The following is a 24,484-nucleotide window of genomic DNA, read 5'->3' as shown; positions in this document are numbered from 1 at the left end:
AGCAATGGATGAGACAAAAGTAGGATCCTCGCACCTTAGGGAATTAATCCCTTCAATAAACTCCTTGAGCCTCCTCTTCTCACTCTCAAGCATCTGTTTCTTCTCAATAGTCTTGTTTAACTGTGCCTCAATTGCCTTGATTGTATCATCAAGCTCCTGAAACTCTTGTTTCTTTGTAGTAGGTCCAAAGTCAATTGTGGTAACCTAATAATCCATAGGAGTGACCGCATCTCTAGTCTTATCACTTGTCGGGACAGCCACTCGTGCAATGCATGCTCCTGTGTCATTTCTAGTAATCCTAGAGAGCATCTTCACCTTCTTCTTTTCCATGTCTTTTGGAATCTGAAATTGAATTCTCCCATGAACTCATGACGTACCCTCTTGATAGTGGTCAACTAGTCCACAAGTGATAGGCGATCACTTTTGTCTTCGAAATGGTTGCACAACTTCTCCCCTAATTCATCCCAATTGTGAATGGAATTAGACGGCAACCCTCTATACCACTACAAAGTTTTTCCTTTCAAAGATGTGGCTAAGAGCCTGACAGCAACATCATCTTTGGTGACATTATGGACAGAGCAAATGTTTGCAATGTCTTGAATGTGCTCTATGGGAGTACTAGTTGTTTCACCAATGAAATAGGGTATACTCTTTAATGCAGCCACTAGTATATCATTCCATTGGGTCAAAATAAGAGGACTCCCCCATTGAAGGTAACAAAAACCAGATTTTTGGCCATGTGAAACAATGGTCTATTGATATGGGTGGTAGGAGCCCTAGACCGTAATGGTCTTGTATATGGAGGGGTAGAACGAGACCTGGGTGATGGAGTGCTTACAACCTTAACACCCCTGACTGGTGACAATGAAGGTCTACCTCTCCACCTTCTAGAACTTGAAAATGTGAGTTCTGAAAATTGGAAATTTCCTCAAGAAGACACCCTTGTATGAATTTGGGGCATGAAATCAGCAACGGGTCATGAACAAGAGATTGGACTTGCGAGCAACGTTGCCAAGTGCTTGAAAGATGACTACCTCCAAAGGTTGAGATACTAAGGACAACAATGAATCCTTAGCATGTAAGTTGAAAGTCTGTCCCATCGGGCATGCCAAAAAACTATTGTCACAAAAGTTTGCACCCTTGTTGAGCTATCAACACAACAACCTTGTGAAACAAGGAAACAACCCCGAAGTGTCGGACCTTGCACAAGGGGGTTAAATCTCCAGAGAAGGTCAGCTTCCTTCTCAATCCAAGTGCGAGTGTTGAACCAACTCAACACTTTAAATTCTACTTCTAAGCCTATCCTAACAACTTGCAGAGGAAAAGGGAAGAAAGGAATGCTAAAATGAAAGGGAGGCGATGCACTAAGATAAGAGATGTTTCTCTCCCCACCTAGGAATGACACAAAGAATCAATTGAAATACCCTAGAGATGCACGAACTTCAGTTGCATGAATGACCTTAACGCATATATGGAGGTTAGAACTTGCTGAATGTTAAGAGGGGAGAAAGTTTCCCACAAGTCACACCCAGAAATAGGTTAACACGGCATATATGTGAGAGAAACTCACGAACATACACTTACAATGAAGGTAAGAACACATACACAACATGCATAAGTTGAAGTAAGGCAAGAAAGATGATTTCAATTTATTATAAGGCCAATGGCCAAACTTACAGTTGCAGAAATGCAAGAAATATACAAGTCTTCAAGAGAAGTGAAAGAGCAAAGAATAGCTCAAGCCAATAGGGAGAGAACCCTTTACAATGAGACTTAACAACCTTTATATAGAAAACTGGTTGTAGAGGAGAGGCCATTGGTCAAGGAAGAGAAGCCTTGACCCTTGAGTGTGCAAAGGAATGTCAATCAGGGAATGCAAGGAAGTGCATGGACCTGACATGGTGTACATGCAAGCAACCCGACCATACCTTGACAATGCAATCCCAGGAAGAAAAATACTTCTAGAAGGTGGATTGCCTGACATTCCAAAGTCAAATAATGTAGACCTAACATGAAGGTCATCAAGTAACCATAAAGAAGCATGGCCCTAAACTCCACTTGATGGAAATCCTGCAAAAATCATTAAATGCGCACCTATAGCTCCATGAAAGAAAGTGTACAAGCCGCAAGAATTCGTGGAGCATTAACAACTTTGAGTGTTGATCACGCTGTTGACGTTGCTAAAATCGTATTGTTACAACTCTATCCGGTCAACACAGAATAGAATTTACTCGCTGAGTATCCTGTCCTCTCTTCTATAAGGAAATCCCTAATGCTGTTTCAAATTGATCAATAGGGGTGACCTCAATGTTTTGACTGTCAGATCATGACAGCAGGATAGCTCAACGGTCAGATGTGTTTTGCTGGAAACACAAAGGGGACTTACGGTTAGGTAGAATTGGTTTTGTTCGTGCGGGTTCCCTAACACTCTACAGTCTTGATTCCATCAGATTTTATCTTTGACATGATGTTGTTAAGGCTTCAACTTTGATAAAAAAAAAAGGAAAAAAGGAAAGGGAAAGAGAGAGAAAATATCTAATTAATCTATCCAAGATAGCATATTCAGGAAAATAGACGGAAACCTTATAAAACCAGATTTAACATTATCAGCTAATAAAGCACAATGCTGTAAAATCTAGTGCAATCTTCGAAAGAAGTTGGATTTTCATGCTTCTAAACATAAATGCAGAATTTGACATCCATTCATTTGATATTTAACAACCCAACTAAGCATATAAATTGGTTCAGACTAACCATGCAGGGGGGAATGGCAATCAGCCAATGCTTAATGGTATGAACCCCAAGGTTTCTATCAAATATTATCCTAAAAATACTATCTGAAATCAAAATACATAACAGGAAAATTAAATGGTGAAGAAAGAGACCATGCACTCACAAGGAAACAAGACAGCTCTAATTTCCACTAATTCTGCATAAATTTTGCTAGAGTTTCAACAACAATCTTAGACTTCTTACAAAAAGAGGGAGAAACCATCCCTTATATAAATTTCCAAAAATGGATGAATGGCCAAGATTTAATCTTACAAGTGGCCCAAATTCATCCTACAAAGTATGGCTGCCCATACCTATTAATAAGGAAAAAAATATCCCCTACCAACTACCAACTAACTAATAACTACCCAACATAAAGTTGCTCCCCAAAAGGTGCACTTGTACGGAGCTCAAAATCTGCAATGACTTTGGGTAGTTGAAAAGAAGTAACTAGCTTGAAAAAGTGCATCTGGAATTTAAAAGAAACGGGTATTTTTATGAAAGCACTTTTTCCTTTCCCGAGGCAAATTCTTTCACCAAAAATTCAATTTCCTCTCGCAAGTACCCTTTCCAGATGTCCCGGTTTGCCACAAGCTCTTCCCGAACATATTCCTAAAGCCTTACGCGAATCGAGAACAATTCCTTATTAGAAGGAATGGGAGGATTACGCATTTTGAATCGAGTGCCCTCTAGATGAGTGTCCACTATCCTCAGCCGCTCACGCCATTCCATCAGCCCTCAACCTGCCATTCCATCATAACACTACATCGTCACCTCCCATGCTATCCTTCCAGCCAACGACCAATGCCTTAAGGATATCTTCACCGATGCTCTCAATACCAGACAAGCCTTCCTCGCACTCCTGAGTTTTTCTGACAGTGCCCGCCATGTCCATCTTCATGTTAACAATCCAATACCATTCCATAAAGGTGTCGATACTATGGGGATCTAGGATCGTTTGCAACGTGGTAATCTAAACGTGAGTCCAAAAGAGAGCCCTCATGAGTGGTTGAGCCATGCCAATCGTCTCTTGGATTTTCGCGTACTCTTTCTCTACCTCCACCATCTTTAGTCGGGTTGAATGTATTTTGATTGTTACTTCAAATACGTCATCGACGATTCTCTTCCCTCTTGCCTTAATGCCCCGGATCCATTCTCTGACTGTCTTGGCGGTGTCGCGCACTCCTTCGAATTCAACTATAGTTTTCTATGCCAGCGCGAGTGGAGGAATATGGGACTCAGCAGTATGTTGCAGCGGTCTTAACAGGTAGTCTACATATCCCTCGGCTTGCTCAGCACGAGCTCGATACATATCTCTTTCAGCGGTTATTTCATCTAGCTGCCTGAGCATATTCTGCACATAATCCTTGAATTCTTCTCTCTCCTGTTCTTTGGTTGCTCTCCCTATCGGAATGGATGTGATGCTATAGTCAGCTAATGCAACCTGATCTGATGGTTTGTCTGTGGCGGAGCAGCAATGTGAATCGTCCAATTCCTTTGCTCATCCTTGGTGATCCTGGAGTAAGTTCTTGGCTTTTTCTTTCCTTTGGCTTTTACTTCTCCTACCTGAGAGAATATATCCTCCAGGTTAATTGATGGCTTGACAGTCGCTTTTCACTGTGCCCGGGCTATCAACCAGCCGTGAGGGATGGTCTAACTTGATGTGACTACCAAATCCTGTAATATCCCTTGCCCAAACTGACTGATTTTGGCTCAAGGAATATTGTCAAACACTTTGTATGCTGTCTTTCTCTATTCTGATTTTTGTATTTCAGATTGTTTGATACACTTTGAAAGTTGCCAAGAAATTTAGGAAGTTCACCAATGATGTTGACAATACCTCTTACAATGAACTAGTATGAGAGTGCAGTTCTTTTTGGTATTTTCAATGCATATACATGAAAACTAGATATGGAATGCATACCTACAGCCAACTGACATTTCGACAAACAACTGGCATGCAACCATTATGCTGATCATATATGCTATTAAAAGGACATTTCGTCAAACAAATGGTATGCAACATATATCTTCTTTATTGAATTCATTCCTAAGTACAATGCTGCTATGGATTTGCCAAGACTAATTGGCTTACAAAAAGACTACAGCAATGCCAAAACTGATTCAAAGTTATCACTTACAACAGCAAAATTATATGCCTACGATTTCAATACTAGCTACTAATAGTTGCAAGAGGAACCTGATAATAGTGATGCTCGATGATGGAGATGAAAGTTGCAATCGGAATCAAGCACAAATACTGTAGCGCGGCACTATTCATGCGCACTGTTCATGGGTACTGTTCACGCGCACTGTTCACAGGTACTGTTCACGCGCACTGTTCACGGGTACTGTTCATGCGCACTGTAGCAGCAAGAACAAATTTTAAAAAGAACAATTACTAATGGCTGCCAATGAATCTTCAGGTCTGCACTCGATAGTCCTCAATATTCTTCAAACCCTTGTAGAAAACTTCACCAATTTGCACAAATGAAAGAACTGAAGTATTCTTTCCCACAACTGCAATAATTCAGGTGTTATTTCACACCTTCAAAATTACTATCAATAGGAAGTTTTCGTTTCCTATGATCAAAGAAGAAAATTGCGAAAGCCCTAGGCTCCACAATAAAAATCAATCAAAATACTATTCATCAACTGGATCCGAGAATGAACTCCTGCCTTTCCTTTTATTCTTTCCTTAAGAGAGCTCAAACACCTTCCTGGCCAATGTGGGATAAAAGATTTATTCCCACATTAAATTATTCACTTAACGCACTTTATTATATTAAAGTGACTTTATTATTATAAAGTTACTTTAGAACTTTATAATAATATTAAAATATTAAATAAATCACTTAAGTCACTTAAACTTTAATATCTCTTGATGTACTTGTCTGATTGCTAAGCTGTCTGAGCCAGGAGTCGACTCTCCCCGTTCTCCATGTGATTGGATGCCTGCCTAAAAATAGAAACCTTGAATAGTGACTTACTATAAATAGTAAGCATGTGGAACTGAGTCAAAAAACCTGTGCAAAGGCCAAAACCTGAATCCAGCTGAAGAGTAATGTCTCTAATCACCAAGTAACTGCCACACGAGGCCCTCTATCAATAATTATTAGCCTACGAGGGTCAAATGATAGGCTAATTCTTACAAACTCTGATGCTCGCAAAATGGGGACATTACAAATCCCCACTTTCCTCTTTGGATGCCTCAGCTGATTCACTGCCTATCCGTAACTGATCGGACATTGAAGGGGGATTGGGTGCAATATTCAGTCCTTTACTCACTGTTGAGTTTTCTCCCACCTCACTGAGCAACTGATGTGTAGCTTCTAGTAGTGGTTGCTCCTCAATTCTACTAGGTTCTTGGGTTCTATCTTCTTCCTTTTCTCCCTCAACTATGGTGTCATCCCTATTGTCACCTTCCTCCCGTTGCAACTCATGCATGCTCCCTTGCGTGGGCTCTTGTTTGTCAGTCCCTTGATCTGGCACAATCTCTCCATCTTCGACCTGATTTTCAGATCTCCCCAAACTAATGATCCATGTCTCTATTTCTTGCTCACTTTGCGTCTGCGGATCATTCACCTCTGATGCAATTGGATCATTTTGTGAAGGTGGAGTTGGTAGATGATCAAGCTCGACTACATCATCATCCGAACTAGGATCCTTGGATGAGGTAGTAACTTTTGGCCTCCTAATTGGTATCTTCTCCCTTCTTGTTCTTTTTGATGTTTGGATTCCCCTACTAGCCCTTGCCTTCTTTCTTTTATTTTCAAGTTTTTCAACCTCCTCCCTTGGCGCACTTGATGTCCCCTTGTCTTCTGAAGACTGGGAATCCAAACTACCCATCATATTATAGGTAAATTGGGTCCCCTCATGGGTTAGCCTCTCTATCTACTAGGATAGCCAGTTGTCAATGTATATTCTTGGACCCTCCATGACGGCCTCAAAGTCCATGATTGGGTCTTGAGCCCAATCAATGGCTAGTGGTAGGTCTTTGACTGCCTCATACTCCTAAATTTGCAAGCAATCCCCATAGTCTGTTACATGATCTGGGACCTGGCGATACTTATAAAGTCGCATTTGCTGAACACTCAATCTTGAGTATTCCCGCTAGCAGACCTCAAAGTCATCTGGACAATTTCTCCAGTAGTCCTCTATGGACGCCTTAGCCCTATAATGCCTGCCATAAGCCTTCTTTCCCAATCCAGCAGGATCGAAGTACTTCCTGGGGAAGTGCTCTTGCAAGCAATATGATGCCAGCTCGTCGAATGATTCCTTGGCTTGCACAGAATTCTTGAAGTGCACATCAAGGTTGCCTATGATGATTGGGAATGTGAATCTCGACTGCTTTTTATCCCTGAGTATGCTGCCTGCTGGGTGTGCCTGTCTTGCAACCTCCATGAGGACCAATCTATCTGATGGGTAACGGGGAAGCCGATACGGTGTTCCCTCAAAGCCTGATATTCTGATGTAGGAGAATCAAGGGAACTGAATGAACCACACACCGTACCTCCAAATCAGTGTGGTAGCCTGCTTTGATAATCTTATGTGTAACCCCCATTGCATCAATCTAACCATGCGCATTGTAAAAGCGTCATTTACACACTCATACTGACCAATTGCATACACAATGTTGTTTTTCTCTCTCTGAGCTATGTTATAGTAATGCAACTAAGGGTAGCAGTCATACACTTTCACTTGATTTGGCCCATTCCCAATCTCATCCTTTTTTATCAATCCTGGTAGTGGTTGATGCCAAGCAAACATATAGACTAAGTAGGAGGTCATGGTGAAGTACTTTTTCTCCTCAAGCTCAACCAGCTGTGTATGAATGTTGTCGTTGATGATCTGAGCCCAGTCAAACTTAGCCTTCCCATTGAAGACTTGCTCAATAAAATAGAACATCCACTCCTCAAATAGGTTGGAGTGGGGAAGTCCCATGATCCGGCTAAGTAAGGTAACCATATCCCCATATTCGTTGTTGAACTCGCTTTTGCGAGTCTTTTTGCCGATCCTAGTGCTCGAGGCTTTTCTTTCTTTAAACCATTCTTCATTTATCAGTGTTTTGCACTAACTAGGATTCATGTCATAAACGAGTTGGGCTTCGTCAATGATTACTGCAGTGGCGCGCTCAGGAAGCAGGATATCAAATGTTTCTCCAATAGCCTCAGGTGTGAAGTCGGCCATTACCAACCCCTTTACCACCACTAATCTGGTTTCAGGCTGATAGTGCTTGGTAGCTTCAACCACAAGCTCATAATTTTGCACTATCGGTGGGAAGCCAGTAACCTGAGCAATACCACTCTCCAACATCCGTCTAGGTTTGCCATATGCGTTGGGAGAGTGCACCTTGTTTCTGAAGTCCTAAATGTCTATGTGCCCAAGCTTTGTATCCCCTATATTGTCCCAAATACCTGATACTGATAATTTCATTTTTTTCGAGCTTACGAGGGATGTCAACTCTGGAGGTCTGCGATGCTCCTGGCATGCCGGGTGCCTTTGAAGATTTTGTCGCCTGCCTAGGCATTTATCCTGCACACCCAAACATGGATTACGAGATGGGTTTAATGTGAAAATACGGGTTAGTAGTGCCCGAAGATGGCATTCGCATAAAAAATATTAAACAGCCAGACAATTTAGAACTTGAAAGCGTGTTAAAACGAGCTATTTAAAGAATTCAAATTCTATGCTGGGAATTAAAAGCAATTCAAATTTGAAAATCAGTCGGTTTGGTTAGTTGTTGGTTTGAGCAAATTTTCAAAATGTTGCTCTTTATGTTGCCGATGACGGAAAAGTTGAAAATGCGACTGGTTTGTGCGAATAAGCGTGTTTTAAGTGTTCAATTTTTGTTACGCACTAATTGTTTCGAAGATGATTGTGCGTTTGCAATTTTCGGAAAGATGATTCTATGCGCTTTGCAGTTTCGGGCTAGGATTCCTAAATTTCGCCTGCCTGAATTTTGGTTGAAAGGTTGATTTAGCAAATGATAGTTGTTAATTGTTGAAGGGTGTTTAGTTTTCAAAATTAATTTGAATTTACTTTGTAGATTAAACCCTAGGCTAAGCAACATGATTATTTTGCACAAATATAAATCATTTTGAAGGAGAAGTTCAAACTTACTTAGAGATTTTGGTTTTCAAATGACCTTGCCTAAAAAGACTTCTCCTGCGCGATTTTGAAGCTTCCCTTGCCTTCAAATTTCGGCTAGATGAGCCGATTCGCATGACCTTAAATGTTTTTGCCTCTTGCTGGATTGTGCGACTCTGATTTCAAACAACTTTCTAAATGAGCGAACTTGCCTTTGAAGATTTTTTATTTTTGGCTTGAAAGCCGATTTTTTGCCTTGACACGATTTTAACCTGGGTGATTCTCGACCTGAAGAGGGTCATTGGGCGATACTTTGGATTTTCGGCCTGAAAGAGGTTTTTTGCGCGACTTTTACTTACCTTATCTCGGCCTAAATGACCATTCAGCGCGATTTGGAGATGCTCTACGAATTTCAGCTTGAAGAGGGTTCAGTGCGTGACTTGGAAAACTATTATACTTTGGCCTCATAAGCTGACTTGAGAGCTTTTAAATGTTATTTCGGCTCTTGGTCAAATGGCGCGACTTTTGTTTTTTGCTTTGTTATCTTTTAATGCCTCCAAACTTCGGGAAATTGGCCAAATTGCGCGAACTCTTGTTTTGACAATTAAAGCGCCTTTGTTCTTAAAAACTTCGGGTTTTGATGCTATTTGGTGCGATCTTTATATGTTGTCCCTGCTTATGACTTTGGATCAGTAAGACTCCTTTGCGCGAACTTTTGTTTTGACTTTTCGGCCTTTGAGGTTGAATTGCGCGACTCAAGGTTTAACTTTGCTATTTTCAGCTCTTTAAGGCGACCTTGTGAGTTTTATAATTTCACTCCATCTTTCTGCCTCAATGATGATTTCGCAAGATTTTGCTCCATTTAGCCGATTTCGGCCTAAAAGGTGATTTTGAAAATTTTAAGTTGTTTCTCATTTTTCGACCTGAAAGCCAATTTTGTGAGTCTTTAAGTGTTTGTCTTACAGGCTTTCAGCCTTAGAGCCCCCTTTGTGCGATTTCTCTCACATTTTAGCCAAAGAGGTCGATTTGTGAGCTTTTCTTATACTTCGACTTGTTGGGTCGATTTGCCAACTTTTCCTTGAATTTTGGCCTTGGAGGCCGATTTTGTGCCTTTTAAATTGAATTTCGGCCTACAACAATGTTTTGCGAGCTTTTGTTCAATTTCGGCTTTGGAGGTCGATTTGTGATATTGTGTTGGCTTTCGGCCCACAGAGCCCTTTTGCAAGCTTTGTCTCCCATTTTGGCCTAGGAGGCCGATTTGTAAGCCTTCTAATTTGAATATCGGCCTTAGAAGTCGATTTTGCAAACTTTGTGGTTGAATTTTGTACTTCGGCTTTTCAAGCCGATTTGAGAGTTTTTAAGTTTTCAGCCTAAATGGCCAAATGTGTGACTTTCTTCTTTTTAGGCCTAAAAGAGGCTTTTGCAAGATTGGTTTTGAATACTTGCCTTTAAGTCATGATGCCTTGCAATTTTGGGGATTCCAGAGTTTTTTGAGAGATTTTGACTTGGCAATATTTGTGATTTCACCTCAGGTTCTTCATTCAACTTTCCTTTGTGAACGGAAACGCGATCGACTTTCAAGGTGTGAATTCTCCAGGACTTAGGGTGTATCATCTTCTCAACGCTCAAACTCCTAACTATTGTATCTTCTCTCTGCGAATTTACCAAAATTTCCCTACTCGGGACCTCAACGAGAACACGACAAAAAACGAAAAAGGGGGGCCCCTGTCGACGACGGGGAGTGTGTGCAAGGCACAACACACGCCATCTGGAAGTGTTGCAAGTCGTCAAAAGTCGAAAGACTTGGGAACCTTGGGTTTTCAGAGTTTGGAAGGAAAAGGGGCGTAGAACTTGGAATCTCGAGATTCCAGGATTTTGGTGAAGGAAGGTAAAGGCTTAGGAACTTAGGAATTTCGGGATTCCAGGATTCCGAGGTCAAGGAAGGCAAAGGCTTAGGAGCTTGGAAATTTCGGGATTCCGGGGTCAAGGAAGGCAAAGGCATGGAACTTGGGAATTTCGGGATTCCGAGGTTTGGAAGACTTGGGAAACTTGGGTTTTCGGAGTCAAAAGACTTGGGAAACTTGGGTTTTCGGAGTCAGAAGACTTGGGAAACTTGGATTTTCGGAGTTTGGAAGGAAAAGGGACTTAGAACATGGAATTTTCGGATTTCGGGGTCGAGGAAGGCAAACGCCATGGAACTTGGGAATTTTGGAATTGCGGGGTTAGGAAGACTTAGGAAAATTGGGTTTTCGGAGTTGGAAGACTTGGGAAACTTGGGTTTCCAGGGTTTGGAAGACTTGGGGAACTTGGGTTTCCGGAGTTTGGAAGAATTGGGAAACTTGAGTATCTGGGGTTTGGACTTCCGCCTCCCTACAAGACAGCAATTCACATTTCATGATTCCCTTGTTTCTTTCCTGGATCAACCGGGGCAGCGCTAGTCCATAAAACATATTTCTACTCGGTTCTCATTCATGGACCGAGGATGTCATAAAAATGACAACACCTTCCTCAATTGATATCCAAAACACAAACACTCAATCCAAAGGTATCCATATGCACCTATAGTTGTCAAGATCCACTATCCATATGTTGGGGAAGCACCTCAAATGCTGGTCCAGGATGTCTACTTGTTACTTGATGAAAGCAAAACTAGAGACTTAGAAAAACACAACAATAGAGATGCAAAAGATTTGTTTTATTATTGATTGAAATATATATTTAGTACATGCAAATATAATTTGGAGGATTAAATTCTCATAGATTATACAATTTTCTGGAAATCCCCTTTTCTCACGGTCCAACTTTTCCCACCCAAAAGCTGCTACAGGTTTCCCGAAATGGGTCCTAAATAGCCTCCCTACGGTTTGGAGCCAAAAGTACAATTTGAAAATTAAAATTTGGCGGTCTAGCACCAAAACTTGAAATCTGAAATTTCGGAATTGAGCCAAACTTGAAAACTGGAAACTTTCTGAAAAGTTGCCCAACTTCCAGAAGCCATAACTTTTAATTCGGTGGTCCGATTGACGCATCGTTTGAAACATTGGAAAGCTCTCAGAGTGAAGAAAATGCTAAGATACCGCTCCACCAATTCTCATCATTTATGGGGCCATTCGAGACCATTTAGTGCCTCAAATCTGACTCTTAAGAGATTTCAAGAGATTTTTGGGAAACTGAAACTTGAATAATTTTCAAACGGTAAATGATTTTGGTCTGATTCTTTCGCCAAAGTGCTTACTTTTCTGTTTTGAATCTTCCCACAAATTTTTGACTCCATCCGCCTTCAAATTGAAACTTTCAAAAAATAGCAAGTTGGCTAGAAAAAGCAGCAAAACAATTCTAAAAGTTGGAATTTCTTATTCGCCCAAATGGGTATCCTGAAATGTAAAAACATTAAAAGAAAAGTTAACAAAAGGAAAATAAAATTGGGTGATGCAGGATTGCCCTTACACCACCGGATGCTCCTGCATCATTAATGGTCTCTGAAATTCGTCAACAATAATGACTAAAAATTATTAGAATGTTGATTTAGCAATACCACACAATTTGGTTGTAAATACAAATCAAATAACCAAAATCAATAAGCCCATATGTGATTCTTGAATAGAATCACCTCAAATGGAGATGAAGATTTTTGCCTTCAAATCCAAATATGGCAAACCAAGAGGAGTTTTGTCCACTAGATCTCCAACACCAAGATTTTCCATCCTTGAGTGCTTCAAACACTAAATTGGAAGGAATATTTGTAGTGAAAAATCAAATGTTTTTCTTTGAGCCTTGAGCTCTCTTTTATAGGAACCCACTTTGGGCCTACTTTAATATTACATCAAAAGCCAGTTTTGAATTACATATTTTATAAAGTATTAAAACATTTATCTAAAAATTATATAAGCCTTGTAATATATTTAAGTTACCCATATGAAAATATAGTGTTTGAACCCAACTTTAAATATTATTAATTCTTTTAGACTTTCAGTTCTGAAAAGGGGACATGGCAAAAAGTCTTTAGATAGACAAATTCAAAAAAATCACCACTAACCAATTACTACAAGTATTGAAAAACCGAACATCAATTTACTAGATTGTTCATATAGCTAAACAACTTTAAAGATAAAAAACAGCATAAGCATGTTAAAGTAGCAGGAAACCACACAGTAACTAGACCTTGGGTCATCACATCAAGCTTTTGAGATTAGTATGTTAATCTTTTGTTTTCATATTTTGTTATTCTTTATGCACTAACCTTCCCTGCAGGTTATCATCACGCAAAACCAGTGAGTCATCTTATCCATAATCTTTTTAATATGGTTAGTCTCCAGATTGTCCCTCTAGTTCAGACTTGTGTCTTACCAAAGAGTCCTTTCCACTGCAATACAATGTTAATCGATACTTTATAATAGTTAATGCGCTCATGTATATCTGAGGACACTTGATACACATGCATATGAAAATCCATTTACACAGGAATGTATGCACACACAAACATATAAGCATTTACATATTTAGACCTGCCAGCACTGTTCGAGGGCAGGAGGTGCCTGTTCGGCTAAAGCCTAAGACCTACCTACATATCTGTGTTGTACATCAGATCAAGAGTAATATGTAAAGCATGTTGCTTGAACACAATACTCAATTATTTAATATCACAGATATAACTACAGTCAAATAAGTAAACATTGCCTGATCTATATTAGGTTTGGATGACATTGATGTTAGCATAATTATTGTGTGATCATGTTACAGTTAAGGTGAATCCAGGTCAGTATTTGAACTGTTCAGCTGATACAGCTGGATACACACCATTGTAAACACACAAGTTACATCAAAGTAATTGCTACAGCTCATATGAATAGAGGCTTCGCTTTTTTACCTCTCTGTATGTGTATATTTACCATGCATGCATGTTCGTGATAAGTTTTTGAAGTATAGCACAGACGTTTTGAGATTTTACATCATAAACTCATTTACCATAAATATAATGTTTGCCAATCAACAAGGTTACAGCACTTACATATGATATCCACAATTGGAGCCCTTGTTTATTCCACTGAGAACCTGTGATCCAACATGATTAGAAATGGCAGCTATTAAAATGCAAATAAGTTGAGAATAAAAAACTTGTTTTCCATCATCCCTTCAAATATTTTTCATCAGCTCATAATAAGGCATTCTTGTAAACGTCTAAGTTTCACAAGCATTTTGAGAAATAATGACTACTGTAGACCAGAATTACACAGCATCAGGTTGATGTCATTCCAAAGTAAAACTTGTGACACCAACCTGACAAACGGAGAACATACATGCACTTTAGAGTTGGCATACAACTACAATCAATCAATCTAGAACTATGCAATCAATTGGCATAGATATTGTGCAGAAAGAACACTACTGCCACATTCAAAGAGAATATCTTACATGGAAAAACAAATTAAAGGGAAAACTATGCACATGAACATAAAATTCCTAGAAGTTTAGGAAGGCTGGAATAGCTACCAAAGTAGGTTTTAACCATGGAAATACTGCTCCAGAGAGACCTAAAGAAACACAATCAGCTGGAGTTCCTGAACAACAAATATGTTGAGAATGTGTCAATCTTGGTAACAGAATAATCCAATAATGAACATCAAAAAGTAAACTTCCATAATAATAGGATGTTAATGGAATCCATCCTTAACATGAAAAGTTGCACTAAAATAATAAAGAGCTAAGACATGTAACTTCAAAATATCTTTCATTCTTTTATGGTCAAAACTTGATACTTGAAATTCGTAAATCTTTCAATCAGATTACAATAATATTGAGTTCCTATTAAAATACAAAAAGTTTATAGATTTATTTTCTGAATGGTAAAATTTATAATATCAAGTTAGAAAACATGTGCAGGAGTTAAGCTCAAAATTCAATGGTTCACAAAAAAACAAAAAAAAACTGCACATTCAAAAGATCTTTCATACATGAACACCAAGCTAATGTCATTTATATTGTTGATGAGCCTCGATGTGCTTCATCCTATAGCACTCAACTAGACCATGAGTAATCAAAACAACACCCTAGCCATCACTAAATAATAAGACTAAAAGCTCGTAATGATCCAACTCAATCATTACTCCTAGGTGCATGCCAACATGTGTTGTGTTAATGACCTCCCACTATTATGTCAAGAGTCATGACACAATCACCTACTTCTTAAAAGACCAAGTAATAGGCCTTGTACCTAAAGCATGTTTCCTAATCACACTTCTCATATAGTGTCGCATCCCTACTGCAAAGTTGCCAAATAATTTCCCTCCCTCATGCAAAAATATATATCCACATAGAGAATATCAAATTTGACCAAAATATTACTCATTTTGTCATGGAAAGTTACATGCAAAATATTACTCATTTTGTTGGTTGTGTGCATTTGAGTCTGGTCGCAAGCCTGTAAGGATGAATCCCAGAGACTATACACTTGAACGGAAGGCGTTTGGAAAGTTTTCGGGAAGCAGCAGGGTTGTAGGGTTTATAGGAAATCATACTTGCTGTTATGGACTGTTATTCAGAGGCTTGAAAGACTTTTGTGGGTAACCTAGAAACATTTTTAATTTGCAAATCAAGCATATATTGGGTGATCGAATCCCTATGGCTGCCACAAAGATTCCAGACTGCTGTAGCTATGGTAAAAGGTCAGAAATCAATATAATATCTCTGTAAATCTGTAGCAGAAATTTAAATAAAGAAAATCACTGTTATTTCTGTTCATGTGTGTTATTTGTTCTTCACATTTATATGAGTTCTCATGCAAAGAACTCTACCATATGAACCTACCATTACCTTTGCAAAATCACAAAACCATAGAGTCAGAATACAAGCAACTATTTGCTATAATGTATGATACTTAACATTGAAAAGAGAAAAATTTTGGGTAGTTTTGAGGTAGGGATTTTATATTGTTATCAAAGCACAGAGTATCTTGCCAGCCTGTTGGGAAACTAACATTTGTTGAAAAACTTGAGTTGCACATCAGTTTTCAGTGGTAAAATCATGCATGACAAAATGAACTTTTTGTTGGAATCAATGAGACAAACTAAGGCTCAAATTCAAAAGAGGTTGAAAATCATGGTATCTGCTTGTCCTTCAGTTCATTGATCTTCATGAAATAGGCCACAATTGAGTCTTCTTCTTTCATTTTGATGTGAAGTAGCTGCTGCCTTAGATCAAGAGCCCTTCTGAGGTTGTTGACTTCATACATCCCTTCCAAGTGTTGCATCATTTCCCTGGCAGAAGCAAATTTTGATATGACGGTGACAAGATGATTCTTGACTGATTCAATTACGATCTTCCTAGCCTTGAGAGACTCTTTCTTGAACTGCTTCAGTTCTTTAGCATCTTCAGGAGGGGACAGCCTTTCTTCTTCTACAAATTTAAGCAGTTCATTCTCTTCAAGAATCAATAAAATACGGACTTTCCAAGCAGCAACCCCAAGGGCTCCATCAAGTCTATCTTCGGCCCTCAAACCTGACATTTTAATCCAAAAACAGGAACTAGATGCAACAAATAATTCACTGAAATCTTAAGTTAGTAAAACCTTAGCTCTGATACCATGTTAATTTTGTGACTCAGACCAGCAATCAGACTTTCAGTATTTAATTATTTGTTAACATTAAGTAAATTATAAACAAGTAAATGAAAGAGAGAAAGCAAGTGCACAAGAGACCAACACAATTACCCTGGGAAAACCTCCAAGGAGGAAAAACCCAGCACTAAAGACCCACAGGTCAGATTATGTATTCAATCTTGAATTGTAACAATACAATACTTAGCTGGACTCTTCAACCTCTTATCAGATCTGCCCTTTCTGTCATATCAGATCTGCACTTCTAAATTCACCAAGTCTGCACCAAGTCTGCTCTTTAATGCACTCTCTAACAGAAATTAGGAACACCAAAATAGCTTTGTCTTCCTTGAATAAGTTCGCCCAGTTCACTTCATAATTTCGCACACCAAGGAGCAGAAGAATTTCGCTGATTGCATGGAATGAAAATGAATGATTTGATCTTGGCAAATGATCTTTATTTATATGGGCAAATAACCTTCAAGTCGGCCTTAATTAGATAATTAAATTTGGCGCCAAAATGGTTTTTGGTGTGGCGTGTCATTATAGGGCTGGCCCTGTTTAGGGGGCACGCTACCCTCTTTAGCGTGAAGGGTTCAGCCCTACATGTTAACCTTGGAAAGGGGAGGCCCAGCCCTTTAGGGGTTCGGATGTTGCCTTAGGCAATCCGAACCCCCTTTCCTAGTTACAAACAATACTCCCTCTTAACTAGGGAAGAAGAGAATACATAATCTGAACCTTTATAGTTCCATCAAGCACACAAGCATAGAATGGATCTAGCACACAAGCATAGAATTACATCTTCCATCTAGCACACGAGCATAGGATGGTTCTAGCACACAAGCATAGAAAGTGTAATACACAAGTGGGTCTTTACATAATTACAATTTTCCATCTAGCACACAAGCATAGAATGGATCCTTTCATTCTTGCACACAAGCGAAGAATGGACCAAAACTCTGCGGTAGAGAATCACTGAGATTGAAACTCCCTCTCAACCAGGGTTTCATTTTCCAAAATACCAAGTCTGTCTCTGAAGTATTCAAACTTCACTCTAGATAAGGGTTTGGTAAGAATATTTGCAACCTGTTCATCTGTGCTAATATACTTCAGTTGAATGGTGCCTCTTTGCACCATATCCCGAATGAAGTGATAATGAGTTTCCACATGTTTGGACCTGTCATGGAACACAGGATTTACCGACATCTTTATACAGCTTTGATTATCACAATGAATAGTGGTAGGACCACTAGGTTGACCAAATAATCCAACAAGAAGTTTGCGAAGCCACACTGCTTCTTTAGAAGCAACAAATGCTGAAATGTACTCAACTTCTACAGTACTCAATGCTACCAAAGATTGCTTTCTACATGCCCAAGAGATTACTGCAAAACCTAAGTTGAAGCAGATACCCGAAGTACTTTTCCTGTCCTTGACACTTCCTACCCAATTTGAATTTGAATAGCCTTCCAAGAAGATTGAGGTATTAAGTGAATACTTCAGCCCATAACCAATAGTGCCTTGCAGGTATCTCAGAATGTGCTTGGCTGCAACCAGGTGAACAAGTTTAGGCAAGCTCATGAACTGACTGAGGGCATTCACAGCATAACAGATATCTAGTCTAGTATTGACTAGATACATCAAGGATCCAATCAACTGCCTGTACTCAGATGGATCTGCAAAATCAGAGTTAGCTGCAGAAACACTCAACTTCTTTAAGTTAGATTCCATAGGAGTAGACATAGGTTTACAGTCCATCATTCTAAATCTTTTCAGAATATCAATACTGTACTTTCCTTGACTTAGAAAAATTTCATTGGATTTTTGCCATACTTCTAACCCTATGAAGTAATGCATTAGACCTAAATCCTTCATTTCAAATTCTGAGGCTAATTCTTTCTTACATCTCATGATTAGTTTATTTTCACCAATGAGAAATAAATCATCCACATACAAAACCAGAATAAGCATATCATCATTACATATCTTCAAATAAAGGTTAGCATCAGCATCATTCTTACGAAATCCTAAGCTTAGTAAGTACTTATCAATTCTTTCATACCAAGCACGAGAAGCCTGTTTGAACCCATATAAGGCTTTCTTCAACCTGCAAACATGAGAATCTCTTTTATGGATTACATAACCTTTTGGTTGCTCAATATAGACTTCTTCCTCAATAACACCATTGAGGAAGGTTGTCTTAACGTCCATTTGATGCAGCTCCCAACCTTTAGCTACAGCAATAGCTATCATAGATCTAATAGAAGTATATCTAGCAACAGGAGCAAAAATTTCCTCATAATCTATTCCTTCCTTTTGAGAAAAACCACGAGCTATAAATCTAGCTTTATATTTTTCAATACTACCATCAGCATTATGCTTAATTTTAAATAACCATTTAGAAGAAACAACAGACTTACCTTTGGGTCTGGGTACAATGTCCCAAACATCATTCTTGATGATAGACTCATACTCTTCATCCATGGCTAATTTCCAAGCATGATGAGTCATAGCTTCTTCGACATCGTGAGGTTCAGACTCAATGATGTTACACATTACAAAAATGTAGTTGGCATGATTTTGAGGTCTCTTGCTATCTCTGAAGGTTCCTCTGGGAGCAGCAAATCCTTCAACATCTTGAATGGTGTTTCTAACCCAAAGTGGCCTCTTCTTGCTGACCACAATATCCTTAGGTATATCTGTAGAGTCCATGGGTTCTGCTGGATCATCCTGAACTTCCTGATCCGGGAGGTCAATGAACTCCTTCTGTATCTCAAGGTTAGTATCAACATTTGATTCTTGATTTTCAATCACAATATCATCATTATCAGATAATGAACCTTTAGATCTTTTGAATGCAATATCTTCTTCAAAAGTTACATCTCTACTTACCTCAACATACCTTTGACCTAAAATGTAGATCCTGAAGGCTTTGGAAGATTCACTGTATCCTACTAAGATGTCTTTCTTTCCAGAGGGATCCAACTTGGTTCGTTTTTCTTTAGCCACATGAACATACATAGGGCTCCCGAAGATCCTTAAGTGGTTGATGTCAGGTTTGATTCCTGTAAAGGCTTCTTCAGGGGTTACATTCTTTAGAGCACGATGAAGACATCTATTCTAAATGTAAACTGTTGTTTTGGATGCCTCCGCCCATAGGAAGGGTTGCAGGTCTTGAACATGAATCATGGCTCTTGCAGCTTCAACAATGGTCCTGTTCTTTCTTTCAGCAACTCCATTTTGCTGAGGATTGTGGGGAACACAAAACTCCCTCTTAATTCCTATCTCAATACAGAAATCATGAAAACTACTTGAGGTGTACTCACCTCCATTGTCAGACCTTAAACATTTTATTTTGTTTTCCAGTAGTATTTTCAACCAAGGCTTTGAATTCTTTAAATCTATTTAAGACTTCTTCAAACTCTTTAGATTTAAGAAAGTAAATCCATGTTTTCCTAGAAAAATCATCTATGAAGATAACATAATAAAGGAAACCGCTAGGAGATGCTACAGACATAGGACCACATAAATCTGAATGAATAAGCTCTAACTTTTCTTTAGCCCTACTATCACTTTTATGAAATGGGCTCTTCACATTCTTACCCATTGCACAACCTTTACAAGCATCATCATGAGATAAACTAAGTTTAGGCATACCTTTAACCATTTTACCAAGAGTGGGAAGAGCTTGAAAGTGCAGATGTCCAAGTCTTCTATGCCATAGTTCGCATGATTCAGGAGCCTCATGAATGAGAGCTTGAATTGGGTTAGCTGCAAGCTTATACAAACTATCACATCTATTTCCAATAACACGAGCAGATTTAAAACTAGATTTCTTAGACCAAGCAAGTACTTTCCCTTCAAAAAATGCTATTTGCAAACCCTTATCTTCTAAAACAGAAATGGAAAGAAGATTTCTTTTAATTCCAAGTACAAAAAGAATATCACTGAATTGTAAGGAAATACCAGAATATACTTTTAAGGAGGTACTACCAGAACCTTTTGTCGAGTATCGAGCATCATCACTGATTACCACATGAAGGTTGGTATCCTTTTCTATCAAATCTGAAAGATGCTCACGGTAACCTGAGATGTGTCTGGAGGCTCCACTGTCAATTATCCAAGTATCACTGTCCGTAGGAACGTTGCTTGATAGAACATAGATAAAAAGATAGTCCTCATTTTGTTCAGCGACTTCATTTAAATTGGCGTCCCTTTCCTTAGGATCATTCTGACAATCTCTAGCATAGTGACCATACTTATCAAATCTGAAACAACGAATATGGGAGGAATCTCTTGACTTCTTCCTTGGATAGTAGGAAGAGGATCTAAAATCTTTGCTTCTCTTTTCTTTCTTCCAATGCCCACCTTTCCTAGACTTAGCTGTGAGAACATGATTATCATCTTTGTGAGAGTTCTTGAGTTTTCCTCTTACCTCAATTCGAGATTCCTCTTCAATGCAATCAGATTGAAGACGCTCAAAGTTGGGACGTTCAGCTCTTCCACCAATGCTACGAATGAATGGTTCCCATTCATCAAGTAGACGGTTTAATGCAATCATGACAAGATCTTTATCTGAAATTTGGCAATCAAGAGTACTTAGATTGTCCTCCAGTTCATTGAGCTTCATGAAGTAGGCCATGATTGAGTCTTCTTCTTTCATTTTGATGTGAAGTAGATGCTGCCTTAGAGCAAGAGCCCTGCTGAGGTTGTTGACTTCATACATCCCTTCCAAGTATTGCATCATTTCCTTGGCAGAAGCAAATTTTGATATGACGGTGACAAGATGATTCTTGACTGATTCAATTATGATCTTCCTAGCCTTGAGAGACTCTTTCTTGAACTGCTTCAGTTCTTTAGCATCTTCAGGAGGGGACAGCCTTTCTTCTTCTACAAATTTAAGCAGTTCATTCTCTTCAAGAATCAATAAAATACGGACTTTCCAAGCAGCAACCCCAAGGGCTCCATCAAGTCTATCTTCAGCCCTCAAACCTAACATTTTAATCTGAAAACAAACAGCAACTAGATGCAACAAATAATTTACTAAAATCTGAAGTTAGTAAAACCTTAGCTCTGATACCATGTTAATTTTGTGACTCAGACCAGCAATCAGACTTTCAGTATTTAATTATTTGTTAACATTAAGTAAATTATAAACAAGTAAATGAAAGAGAGAAAGCAAGTGCACAAGAGACCAACACAATTACCCTAGGAAAACCTCCGAGGAGGAAAAACCCAACACTAAAGACCCACAAGTCAAATTATGTATTCAATCTTGAATTGTAACAATACAATACTTAGCTGGAATCTTCAACCTCTAATCAGATCTGCCCTTTTTGTCATATCAGATCTGCACTTCTAAATTCACCAAGTCTGCACCAAGTCTTCTCTTTAATGCACTCTCTAACAGAAATTAGGAACACCAAAATAGCTTTGTCTTCCTTGAATAAATTCGCCCAGTTCACTTCATAATTTCGCACACCAAGGAGCAGAAGAATTTTGCTGATTGCATAGAATGAAAATGAATGATTTGATCTTGGCAAATGATCTTTATTTATATGGGCAGATAACCTTCAAGTCGGCCTTAATTAGATAATTAAGTTTGGCGCCAAAATGGTTTTTGGTGTGGCGTGTCATTATAGGGCTGGCCCTGTTTAGGGGCACGCTACCCTCTTTAGCGTGAAGGATCCAGCCCTACACGTTAACCTTGGAAAGGGGAGGCCCAGCCCTTTAGGGGTTTGGATGTTGCCTTAAGCAATCCGGCCCTTGAAACATCACACTTTGCTTAATAAGATCATGGCCTTCTCTCCTTAATGAGGTGCTGACTTTTAATAATCATTTATAAATTTGTTGCTTCTAAAATAACCTTTGCCTTTGATAATTGCTGATTATAAATTGCTGCCTTTGATTAATATCATGCTTAGTTAACCTTATCATTTGCTTCAGCAATTAATCGCTGCTTCCTTGCCTTCTAATAAAGTCGTTGCCTTAATTCACTGTTGTGCGTTGCACACGCTCCCTGTCGCTGACAGAGTCCCCCTCTTCTTTTTTGGTCTTTTCGCCTTCGCCCTATTGAGTTCTGCGCAGGGTGTCTCGCGTCCTTTTTCGAGCGTGCTCATAGTCAGTCCAGGAAATGATGATGTCATGAGCGAAAGCCTGGGAATCCGCAAGGTGAGTTTAACGTTCGGGCGTTAAAATTTCAAGAGATCATTTAAAATTGTAAAATCGCCTGAGATAGGTGAGGAATGGCAGAAGCTTGCAAAATCCCCCAAATAAAAGATAAAGCATCTAAAGGTTGCAGAAGGACCCGAAGTGCCGATTTTTGCCAAAGGATACAGATAAGGGAGAAAAAATTGTTAAAGTGTCAAAAGTTGACAAAACCTCCCAAAATCCCGAAATTCGCACTAAGCGGGAAAATTACAAAAGTTTTAAAAAGTTTGCAAAATGGGTGAAAATCCTGATTTTCGCCAATCAAGGGTAAATTGCAAAGGGTTTTAGAAATTGGCAAAACCCTCCAGAAATGCTGAAATGTGCAACTTGGGGCAAAATCGCAATGTTTTAAAAGACTTTTCAAAATGCTCTATTTTGCCGAAATTCAATAAAGGCAAAATCGCGATTTTTAGAATTTTTAAAAGTTTTCAAACTCTCTCCATTTCCCGAAATTCGCCATCTAAGGTAAAAGTGCGAAATGTTTTAAAAGTTTACAAAACCTTTTATTTCACCGAAGTTTGAAAAAGACCCCCCCCCCCCCCCAATCACGATTTTTACAAAGATTAATAAGAGACTCCAAATGCCAAAAATCGCATTATGGAGGAAAAGTGAGAGTTAAAAAGTTTGAAAAGAAACCCAAGATGCCGAAGTTTCAACTATAAGGCAAAATCGCGATATAAAGTTTGCAAATGGCTTAGAAACATCGAAGTTTGAAAACCTCCCAAATCCCCGAAAATCGCATTCCAAGAGGTAAGTCGCTATTTTTGAAAGAGTTTGAAAAAGCAATAGAAACCCCGAAATTCGTAACTTGGGAAAAAATCGCGATACCTTTAGAATCCACGTCTAAGTTAAATCGCCGAAGTTTTACCCGAAGGGAAATCGCGAAGTTAAAAGTTTGAAAGACCCTCCATGAGATCACGCGGAGTTTATATAGTTTGCAAAAGGCTTGGAATCGCCGAAGTTCGGCGACTAAAGGAGATCGCGAGTTTTAAAAGTTTGAAAACCCTCCCCCATTCTCCGAAAATTGCCAGAAACGGCGTGAATGTTAAAGTACAAAGTTTGAAAAAGCTCTTCAAACCACCAGAATCGCGATTTCAAACTTTGCAGAAAGCAATACAAAACTCCGAAGTTTGTGTGGGAAGAAAATCGCGATTTCTAAGCATTGCAATCCCTCCAAAAACTCTCGAAGCTTGGCAATATCACATCGTTAAGAGAATTTTCAAAAACGCCATAAACCCATAGCAATCGTGGAGGAGTGTGGAAAGTTAAATAATTTGTTGAAGAAAAAAACGCCCAGCTTTGACACCGTTTGAAGAGAAAACGCAGAGGTTAAGAAGATTGCAATAGCCCCGAAGTTTACCACTAAAATTGCGAAGTAAGAGCTTGCAGCAGGAGTCAGAATCGCCGAATTCCAATCAAGGTAAAAAATTGCTAAGTCTAAGTCTTAAAAATTGCATTCTTCTCCAAACCTAGGCGCGAAATAAGAGACATAGAGTTAACCGTTAAAATCTGAAATTGCAGAACTCTCCCATTCCAAATTTGCAAGTTGTGCATTTGTCTTTTCAAAAGCATAGGGCATAAGAGAGGCATTTTTTTCAAATTTCAAATGAAATCATTCCTGCAGGTCAGATTCTGCGGATTCACACCATTTATTTCGCCAGGTAAGTTTGCTTTGTCTCTCTTAAATCGTTTAAAATATATGCAAAATTGGATAGATGCATTTGTGCAAAATTGATTAAATGATTAAATCCTTAAACCGCATCTTTTCCCATTCGAAAAGCATCAGGCAAAGCAATTGAAATCAGAGTCTCTTCCTAGGAG

At 39.0% G+C, this 24,484-nt stretch overlaps 1 protein-coding gene across 1 annotated transcript in view; it reads right to left on the bottom strand.

The window, feature by feature from the left end:
- Window positions 1-24,484, bottom strand: part of LOC131036101 (uncharacterized) — a 289,939-nt gene that overhangs the window by 194,294 nt on the left and 71,161 nt on the right. The window contains exons 3-4 of the mRNA XM_057967915.1: window positions 14,353-14,420; window positions 13,871-13,914 (exon numbers count right to left, since the gene is read on the bottom strand). Coding sequence (XP_057823898.1) covers window positions 13,871-13,914; window positions 14,353-14,420 — 112 coding nt within the window. The remainder of the gene's footprint in view (window positions 1-13,870; window positions 13,915-14,352; window positions 14,421-24,484) is intronic.

The sequence above is a fragment of the Cryptomeria japonica genome, chromosome 4, assembly GCF_030272615.1.
Source record: "Cryptomeria japonica chromosome 4, Sugi_1.0, whole genome shotgun sequence".
Taxonomy (NCBI): Eukaryota; Viridiplantae; Streptophyta; class Pinopsida; order Cupressales; family Cupressaceae; genus Cryptomeria; species Cryptomeria japonica.
The sequence above is the reverse complement of the archived record's forward strand: the minus strand, read 5'-3'. Positions and strand labels throughout refer to the sequence as shown.